Below are 10,492 nucleotides of genomic sequence, written 5' to 3'. Positions count from 1 at the left end.
AGCCAAGGTGAGCGGCACGGCGCGGGCCGCCCGGGCGCGCGCTTGGGGAGCTGGAGGGGAGGGGGCGCGGGGCTCGCGGGGCTGGTCCAAGCCCCCGGCGGGGAGGAGACCTGTCAGGGAGCAGAAGGGGGCGGGGTCGGCAGTGTCCCGGGTGTGGGGTGCACCCGGGCGTCCCCAGGCCAGAGACTTGGGTTCGGAAAGAGAACCGTGCCTTGAGGACCCCCTTTCTTGTCTCTTGCTGGGGCGACGTGGAAGGAAGTGGTTGGGGAACTAGGTCCTTGCAGAGCGCCCGGAACGAGGCGGCAGCTGTGCAGGTGCAGATCTTGGAGCTTTGGGGCATTTCTTGGAGTTTGGGGCGGGCAGCGTGAGTCGTACGGGGTCATTTCGGCCCGCAAGATGGGAGGAGAGGGGAGGTCATAGAGGACTTTTCGATAGAGGGTGCACCCAGGGAGGTGGCAGTTGGACGCCCCGAAATTGTGCTTGAACCTTGAGGGAACTCAGGGTCGGCAATCGGCTGCATACTTAGGAGGTGGTGAGTGAAAAGTTGTACGTTTGTGAGGGCTGGTGGTCAGAGCAAACTTCATCCAGCAGAGTGGGGCCCGGCTGGCGACCGGGAGGAGACAGCAGTGGGGGCAGAGTGGATCCGAACTCCGGAGGAGGAATGACTATTAAGCGGCCGGGGCCAATGGGCTTCCAAGCAAGGTTATAAATAGCGGTCCCGCGCAGACGCCAGCCCAGCTGCAGTGTAGTTGCCCGAGGAGGGGCGGGACCGGTGGGTTTGGGCGAGGTCCCGCTGCCGGCCAGTCTAACCTGTAGGGTATTGTGTCCTTGGTTGGTATGTTTCACTTTCAAAGCGTGACTTGTTTACGGTGGCAGGCGTCCTTTATTCGCCCTGCGGTGCAGTCCTAAAGGGATCTCTTTGTAAGGAGTCTTTTAGGACAGACTCGTTTCCGATGGGGTTTGCATACTTTTATTAAAGGGCTTCCCCTCTTCAAAAATGTTCATGTCTTCTGCCCATTTTTTAAAATGTTTATTTATGTTGAGAGAGCGAGCGAGCAGGGGAGTGGCAGAGAGAGAGAGAGAGAGAGAGAGAGAGAGAGAGAGAGAGAGAGAGAGGGAGAGAGAGAGGGAGAGAGGGAGAGAGAGAGAGAGGGAGAGAGAGAGAGAGAGAGAGAGAATCCCAAGCAGATCTTGTGCTGGGGCTCCAACTCATGACCTGAACCAAAACCAGGAGCCCCTCGCTTACCCAACTGAGCCACCCATGCACCCCACTTCTGCTCATTTCTTAACTGGATTATTAACTATGGAGAACAAACTGAGAGTTGCTGGTGGGGGGATGGGTTAAATGGGTTATGGGGATTAAGGAGGGAACTTGTGGTGAGCACTGGGCGTTATAGGTAAGTGATGAATCACTAAATTCTACTGAACCTAATAGACTATATATTAACGAATATTACACTGTATGTTAACTAACTAGAATTTAAATAAAAACTTGAAACTATAAAAATAAAAAATACTCAATTCTTCTCTGTTGCACACCTTTTGTTTGCAAACCGGGCTTTTTAAAATTTTTATTAAATGGACAGTTTAGGATTACTTTTTTATCAGCAGTGTGCATAGGCTGTTTACCTTTGCTGATGGAATCAGTCTTCCACAAGGCTAGGCAGCATTTCATTTTCAAAGGAAATTTCCTAAAACTCTGGAGAATGTGTTTTCATAGGTACCCAGGTTTCAGGTTACCAGCCCTAGTTATTTATTCATTCAGTTAAAAAATACTTGTTTTCCTCTTTTGTGCAAAGCACCGGGCCAGAGGTAATACCAAAGTGAGTAGTGGTACCAGTAAAAGTATTGTGTCCTTTAAATCCTCACAATAACCCTGTAACACTGGTGATATTATTATTATCCCCATTTTAAAGATGAGAAAATCAGGTTCAGAGAAGCTAAGTGACTTACTTGCCAAGGACACAGCTAATAAGTTGCAGAATGAGAGCTTGCAACCCAGAGTTCACCTTGTTAGCCTCGAGGCTGTCTCACCGGACGTGCTTGCCCTCAAGAATTTTAATATCTATTAGGGAAGATAGTTGCCTGAATAACTTACTGCTGTATGAATGGTCTACTAAATTGTATTTTTCAGTTTTGAGTTGTAAAGTTTTCCCCCATCCCTTCAAAGCCATAGAAGCACATGAATAATGAAATAGCAGAGACCTTTAAGATAATGTAGGGGAAATGTGACAATTGAGGTAGAATATTGTCTTTCGTGTAAACAAGTACCTGTCTGTGATAATACAGTACAAATATTCTCTGAATATATTTCAGGGTCATTTGTATTTAATTTAGGAGTAGTGATAGGGACTGGTCTTGCCAATAAACTATTTTCTTAAACATTCTTTTTTAAAAGTTTATTTATTTTTTAATGTTTATTTAATTTTGAAGGACGCACGTGCACACACACACACACACACGCACACAGTGTGAGCAGGGGAGGGGCAAAGAAAGAGGGAAACAATCTGAAGCAGGCTCCAGGCTGCAAGCTGTCAGCACAGAGCCTGATACCAGGCTTGAACTCTATGAGATCATGACCTGAGCTAAAGTCACGTTTAACTGACTGAGCCGCCCAGGTGCACAGAGAGAGAGTGGGGGCAGAGACAGAGGGGGACAGATCTGAAGCAGTCTCTGTGCTGATGGCAGAGAGCCTGATATGGGGTTCAAACTCGTGAAATGTTAGATCATGACCTGAGCTGAAGGCAGACACTTAACTGACTGAGCCACCCAGGTGCCCTACCAATAAACGGCTTTCTGATCACTGTCCTATATGTTTATAACTTGAATTCATTGGAATTTGGGGGCAAAATTGGCCTCTGAAGGCCTCTGCCTTAGTTGCCATCTGATGTCAGAGATCTGTTCAATATCAAATTACCATTTTCCAAGTAAGCAGGGCAGTTTTTTCCAGATTGCCCGAAACAGGACTTCTGCTTTAAAGCACTGTAAAATCTTATCTAATCATAAACATTTTAGAGTCTAATGGGGCCCTACAAACAAACTTCCCTGTGCTTTTATATATGAGCAGACTGAGGTGCAGAGAGATTCACATCAAATAGGGAGTTAGTCACCAACTTAGACAATACGCTTGTTCTATTATACCCAGCTTTATTCTCTCCCTGATGAGGTCTGGGTAAACCCCATCAGCCCCATGAAAATGGTGGTTTTAGGGGAGCTGGGATGATCCAAGAAAAGAAACTAGGGTGAGTGGAGAGGCGGGGATAAGACTGGGTTTTTGGTATGGTAAAAGAAATCTCCCCCAAGGCAAGATTTACCTTTAATATATCTTTATAAAATCTCCCTTGGTTGTTGGCTTAGATTCAGTGAATGTTTTGAGTATGTGGCTGAATTTTGAACTTGTTTGCTCTCTGTTTTCAGCCATGAACAACCCTAGAAGTGACCCATGAATAAATGAGGAGAGTGTTTATAGGACTCAGGGATGGTTGCGATTGAAATGAAATGACATGTGTGGAAACACTGAAAATACAAAAACCAATTCAAGTGCAAACCATTATTCATATACATTTTTTATTGTATTCCTGAGCCCATCTTGCATACTTTCTCTTCCTTAGCTTTTTTTCATATTACTCTATCTCAGATGTGTTTCTTTCTTTTCTTTTTTTTTCCTGAGCTCTGTAGGAGGACACAATCTCCTTCTTTGATCCCTTTAAGAACTTTGGACTTGCCATACTCTGCTTTGTAGTGTTATTACTTGTTGACTTTTCTTATCTCAAAGCATGTGATCTCTTCCAGTTTGATTCCAGAGATGCATCTAACGACTGTGACTCTGAGACTCAGTCCTCTATACATGTTTGTTGAATTAAAGGTCATTTTAAGAGTAAGCACTATCTGGGTTAAGGATTTCCATCCCCAGTGTTGCTTTCTGGTATTTGTAAGAAGTTGCTTCAGGGAGTTGTGGCAGCAGTTCTGAGCGAACTAGACTGTTTTTCCTCTGGAGACTGGAAGAATGTTTGTGGAAACTGTTGAGATTGGGTGCTGCACCCCCACATGATGGGGTAGAGCCTAAAAGTATAGTTGGTGGAGGTAGCTGAGTTTGACTGATAGAGTTCCAGATCTTCTACTTCTTCCCAGTTTTGAAGGAAAGAAAAGAAGGATGGGGGAACATTGAGAATCGAGGCGGGGGCATCCAGCTTCAGCTCAGGTCATGATCTCACGGTTGGTGGGTTTGAGCCCTGTGTTGGGCTCTGTGCTGACAGCTAGCTCAGAGCCTGGAGCCTGCTTCAGATTCTGTATCTCCCTCTCTCTCTGACCCTCCCCTGCTCTCACTGTCTCCCTGTCTCTCAAAAATAATAAAAAGCAGAATCAAGGGGATGGTGAGAGTACCTTCCATGCACCCCTGGGGATCTGCCATGGTGAGCAATGGAGATAGCCACTGAAGCGTAGGTCAATAACAGCAGAGGTCAATGACACTCCATCCAGCCCAGTTAGAGCTGGTACAAAGTGGCCACTTGTGAGAACCACTGATGGAAGAGTTCCTAGTCACACCTACATCTACAAGCACAAACCTATGTGATAATGACATTTTTCTTTTTTAAAATAAGTCATATCCCATGCATGCTTAATTTTCTTGGCATGTGCTGTTGGCAGACACGAATCTCATGTTTACTCAGTCTCAATTGAGGGGGTCTCTCACGATAAGCATCTTGCCGCATGGAATAGGTTGTCAGTGTTTTCTGTACAACATGGTGGCTAAACAGGTTGTTACTGTACAGTATTATGGACAATTTAAGGGACATTCAAGGGTGACTGCAATTTTTGCTGTGCATGCAGACTTAGATGATAACTTTCATGTAAGATGTGATTGGTATGGTAATTTTCTTTTTTAGCTTCCCAGCTTCAGTAAGGATCAATTAGACTTAGGTGCTCAAGGCTTGGAATTGAATAGTGAGTTTAAAACCACAATTTAAGTGGGGGAATGGATTCCAAGTTTTAAATGTCTGAATTGGAAGCAAACTTTTGAAGCATCTTCTCTAAGTAAAGGAGTTGGCAAAAAATTCACTGTAGATGCCCACATGCAACTGTTTTATTCCAAGCTCTTTGAGTTAGTATTTAAAAAAATGTTTTTGATGTTCAAATGACAAAGTGTGTTTTTCTCGGCACATAAATATTTTATTTTCTTTCCTCTTCGTGATTCATCCTCAAGGAAATTTGGGATTCAGGAAGTTGGGAGCTCATATGAACATGGCGAACCTACTGAAAACCGTGGTGACTGGCTGTTCGTGTCCTTTACGTAGCAGTTTGGGGTCCTGTAAGGTTATACCTGGGAAGAAGGATTTTCTACGAACGTTTCATACTCATCAGGCTCTGTGGTGTAAAGCCCCTGCAAAACCAGGTAAAGTCTCATTTCAGTGTATACAGATCAGACCTTCAAGTTGTAGGAGCTAATGGATCTCCTGATGCCTGATAAAAGGAAAAGCGATGCAATTTTATAGCCCGGTGTTTGTGAGTTATCCTTTTTCATTAAAAAAACTCTAATGAGTGTTTTTCAAACAAAAATATTTTCCATGTATAGAAGTTCCTGACTGCCAGTGCTGATAGAGAAGAAAATAAAACAGGACAAGAAAAATGATAAACTAGTTGAGTTGTCCCCGGGAAACTAGTGGTCATAGTAATCACTTCTCTCTGCACCTCTTCCTCTTTCCTTGTCTTTGTTGAGGAATTGTACCACACATAGGGCTCGTCTGTGCTCAGCAATTAGCAACTAAGTGTATTCATTAATAGTATATAATGTATATACTATAGTATATAATCCGTATACTGAGTGTATGAGTACTGCTTCTTGACTTAGTGAATGGCAGCTTCATCTCAGTCGCTGAGGTCAGAAACCCTGGAGTCATCTTGGGTCTTCATAGTAGGTACGGGTCAGCTCTGCCTTGTATCCAGGGTCTGTTCTCACCATCGTCACTGTTATCATCCTGTTCTGAGCCACCATCATCTGTCCTCTAGACTGTTGTGCTAGTTTTCTTTTTTTTTAAATTTTTAATATTTATTTATTTTTGAGAGAGAGAGAGAGAGAGACAGAGCATGAGCAGGGGAGGGGCAGAGAGAGAGGGAGACACAGAATCTGAAGCAGGCTCCAGGCTCTGAGCTGTCAGCACAGAGTCCAAAGTGAGGCTTCAACCCACCAACCATGAGATCATGACCTGAGTCAGAGTTGGATGCTTAACCGACTGAGCCACCCAGGTGCCCCATGTTGTGCTAGTCTTCTAAATGCTCTCTATGCTTTCTGCCTCTGCCCCCGCTATGTTCTATACACAAAAACATCATCTTTTTTTTTAAAATAGTTTATTACCAAGTTGGTTTTCATAGAACACCCAGTGGTTTTCCCCACAAGTGCCCCTCTCCAAGACAATCACCTCCCTCCTCTCCCCCTCTCCCTCCTCCTCAGCCCTCAGTTTGTTCTCAGCATTCAAAAGCCTCTCATGATTTGCCTCCCTCTCCCCAACTCTTTCCCCCAGCCCCTCCCACCTCCAACATCACCTTTTTTAAAAATGAAAGATCATGTCACTCTTCTACTCAAAGTTTGCTACCGATGTCCTAGCTCATGCAGAGGAAGAACTGAAGTCTTCGAGGAGCCTACAAGGCGTTCCCTGCTAGGATCCCCACTTGCTTCTGTTCTCTTGTGCAGGTCAGGAGAGGCTAAACAAGGGCTGGCTAAGCTGAGTGAGATCCCTTTAGTATGCATTTTCGCCAAAGACCCTCTTAGCACTCTGTTCCTCATTGGCAAAAACTCAGACAGGTGGCAGTTGGGTAGCTGGAAGGGAGACTTGGACACAAAAGAGATTTTTTTGTTCTAGATGGTGACATACTCAACCAAAATTGGCATTCTGTCACTCAGGTGGAAAACTCGGATAGATAGCTGGGGGGCAACCAGGAGTCTCTGCCACGCAGACCAATGCCCTTCTTTTTAATTTAAGCTTTCAGGCCTCTGTGCAATCAGAATCCCCACACTGCTGTGCTTTTTGAGTTCTTATGTTTGTCTTTAATAGATCTCTCAGCCTCTTTTCTTGTTCTCATGTGGCAAGTGACTGTTGGCAGGGTACCGGCCCCTGAGAGCCCTTAACTTTGTCTTCAGATTTTTATTGTAGGCGTTCTAGAAAGCCAGATTATCCAAGAATGATAAAATTAAGTCTAAAATAAAAGTAGCTGCATTGAGGACACGAGAATTGTCCTCGTGAGTAAAGGCATGGACATCAAGATCTCTGTATTTACTATACAGGACACTTTCCATTTAATTTGTCATTCATGACTATTTCCCAGATAATTACTTTTTATCTCTAAAAGATAAAGATTCTATTTGAAAAATATATAACCACAATTGCATTACCACATTGCAAAGTACGAAAAGTAATTCCAGTCAGTATTTGTATTTTTTCAATTTTTTTTTTTTTTACGGTTGCCTTATCCAAATAATGATCCAAACAGGTCTACATGTTGTATTTGCATACTTTCAATCTCTGTCCTCCTCTTTTTCTTTTCAATTTATTTCTTGAAGAATGTAATTGTTGCCCTGTAGAATTTCTCAGATTCTGGGTTTGGCTGACTGTCTTCCGTTGGTATTATTTAACCAGTTTCTCTCTTTTTTGTATGTTTGTACCATTTAGCTAGACCTAGAGGCTTGCTTAGACTCAGGTTTCCTTTTTTGGGCAAGAGTGCTTCATAGGTGGATGCTATGTGTTATCTATTGCATTTCATCAGGAAAACTAGTCAGTGAATTTAGATGTTGATATCCATCCATTATGACGTTCCTGTCAGTTTTTCATTCAAAGCCTATAGAAGCTATTCAGTCATCATTAATTAAATCCATGGTTTTATGGGGTAGGAATTAAAATGTTGATACTCCATCATTTTATCTTTATTTATTAGCTAGAATTTATCTGTAAAGAAAAACTTTCCTTCTATCCTCTAGTTACCCTGAGGTAAGTGGTAAGGTGGGACAAATGTTTTGTTCTGTCCCATTCTTTACTAGTTTTGGTAATCATCTTTTAGTTTCCTTAAGTATTAGTTTTCTATTTCAGCTGTAACAGGGAACACAACTTCATACAACACAAATTTATTATCTTACACTCCCGGAGGCCAAAGTCTAGAATGGCTTTCACTAGGTTCACATCAAGGTATCGGCGGGACTGTCTGTATTCCTTCTAGAGGCTTTAGGGTGGTCTGTTTCCTTCCCTTGTCCAGCTTTTTGGAAACTGCTCGTGTTCCTTGGCTCGTGGCCCCTCTTCCATCTTCAAAGCCGACAGCCTAGCATTGTCAGACCACTATTTCACTTGGTTCTTCTGCCTTCTTCTCCCACATTGAAGGACCCTTGTGAGTACAGTGGGCCCACCCAGATAATCCGGGCTAATTCTTATTTCAAGGTCATTTGGTTAGCAACTTGAATTCCATCTGCTACCTCAGTTCTTTGCCGTGTATCCTGACATACTCACAGGTTCTGAGGATTAGAACGGTGGACCTTTATGGGAGACCATTATTCTGCTTATCACACATCTGCTAAAGTTGGCCAGTGAAGCTTTTAAAAAAAATTTATTTTTTTGAGTATTGTAATGAACTCATACATTTTAACATTCTGGATGTGTTTTATTACATTGCAATTAATTATTCTTTTTCATGCTCAAATTGTTTCATCTTTGGCCTTTCAAGTTGAGCCTGTGGGATGGGACTTCATTTGTCTTTGGTACCTTCCTCGACTTATGGTGGGTAGGGCCTAGGTAATTTCAGGCCGTCATATAACTGAACTCCAGACGTTTATATGATTTAACTTTTGCACATCAATCTGAAATATTTTCCAGCGTTCTATTATTTTCCTCCCTCTTTTTCAAGTAGAGGTTAAGGTTCACCTTATATTTGCCTTTGGCTTACTTTTAGTTATTACTGCTAATGGGAATATGGGGTCTCAGACTGTGTTCAAGTGCAGGTATCCTTAAGTTGACTTAATTTCTCTATGACCGCTATATTGTTCCTCTGTAGAGATACTTTGATTTTTTTTTATTATGTATGTTCAGAGTTTAGATTGCTAGAGTGGATTTTCTAAACTTTGGTACTACATATAGAAGCAGCTTTTTATTTCAAACGTTCTTTTTTTTATGTTTTTTAATTTATTTTTGAGAGACAGAGAGAGACAGCGTGAGCAGGAGAGGGTCAGAGAGACAGGGAGAATCCGAAGCAGGCTCCAGGCTCTGAGCTAGCTGTCAGCACAGAGCCTGATGCGGGGCTCGAACCCACAGACCATGAGATCATGACCTGAGCCGAAGCCGGACGCTTAACCAATGGAGCCACCCAGGCGCCCCAAGCAGATTTTTATTTCAAAGAAAAATCTATTTATTCCCGGATGTTGAGTGAAACAACAGAAGAAACTAATATACTTTAGCTAAAGCTGTTCAGAATCATATATAAAACTTTATATTATACAGGCTCTTTTGGGTTGCAAGGAACAGGATTGCATCAAGGTTCTATTTTGTGGTGAGGGTTTATAGTGTTTGTTCTTGGGAAGTACAGAAGCCTGGGAAAGCCCTCATCTATTTCTTGGAAAAGTGTAATGGATTCCATAGCCACGGAAAAGTGGATTCTGCATTTCATAGCCATGGCTCATCTTCCCTCTTTGTATCTCCACTACTGATGTTTCTACTACTGTTGCTGTAGGCCTCCCTTTGGTCTACCTTTTACCTCATGGCTGCTTACAGATAACTTTTGTACCATTCACTCCCCCTGTCCTTTTCTGTGAGTGTCCCATTAAGACACTCTGAAAGAACACCTGAATGGATTAGTTCATCACTGGTCAACATAGAGTGTCCTTGGGCAGTTCCTGTGTAAGTCATCTCCGGGGGTGTTTGGCCTGTAGACTATTACCTTTGACCCAGCTGTTGAGCCTTGGTCTAATCTGTAGCTGTGGCCAAGAATGTAGGGTCTCGGGAACAACACTTGGAAATCTATGAGGAATTGCCTGTGGCCAAATTGCCAGGAAGAAAACTTTGAGTATAGCCAACAAAGTATCTAGTATAGGGTTGTTCTTCAAAGCAGCTAATTAGTTCTATCTTCCTTAATGATAAGGACAAGGAGACCATAAAACCCAGAGAATTAGTTGGAAGAGTGCAGTTAGCATGTTGATTGATCCCTCAACCCATTTTTTCCCTAAGAATAGACTAGTCATATGCCTTGAAAAGAGCCATTTGGTTACATGAAATATTCAGAATTTAAGAGAGTGGGCATAAATATTTCCTATTATCTATCCAAAAACTCAATTATCATTATGAATGAGGAATATCATTTTGAGCAGTAACATGTATGTGCAGTATATTTTGAACAGACTGCCCATTTTCATTTTTGAACTTTGTGATTAAAACATTGTTTTTATGTTGTTTTTTACTGAATTAATTTTTCTTTTCCTTTTTCTCTTTCTCTCTTTTCCCTCTCCCTTTTTCTCTCTCTCTCT

The 10,492-nt window shown here is 42.6% G+C and overlaps 1 protein-coding gene across 3 annotated transcripts in view; it reads left to right on the top strand.

Annotated features, from left to right (window-relative positions):
• The window catches only part of NNT (nicotinamide nucleotide transhydrogenase), a 93,497-nt gene that overhangs the window by 565 nt on the left and 82,440 nt on the right, over positions 1 to 10,492 (top strand). For 2 of the 3 annotated variants that reach the window (XM_029940920.1, XM_029940919.1), the window contains exon 2: positions 5,204 to 5,392. In XM_029940920.1, the coding sequence (XP_029796780.1) occupies positions 5,236 to 5,392 (157 nt within the window). In that variant the 5' untranslated portion in view covers positions 5,204 to 5,235. Of the gene's footprint in view, positions 1 to 5,203; positions 5,393 to 10,492 lie in introns of those variants that run through there. The other variant, XM_029940922.1, reaches the window with a different exon arrangement.

This window comes from Suricata suricatta, chromosome 6 (genome assembly GCF_006229205.1).
Source record: "Suricata suricatta isolate VVHF042 chromosome 6, meerkat_22Aug2017_6uvM2_HiC, whole genome shotgun sequence".
Taxonomy (NCBI): domain Eukaryota; kingdom Metazoa; phylum Chordata; class Mammalia; order Carnivora; family Herpestidae; genus Suricata; species Suricata suricatta.
Note: the sequence above shows the minus strand (reverse complement) of the source record. Positions and strands in the feature narration are given on the sequence as shown.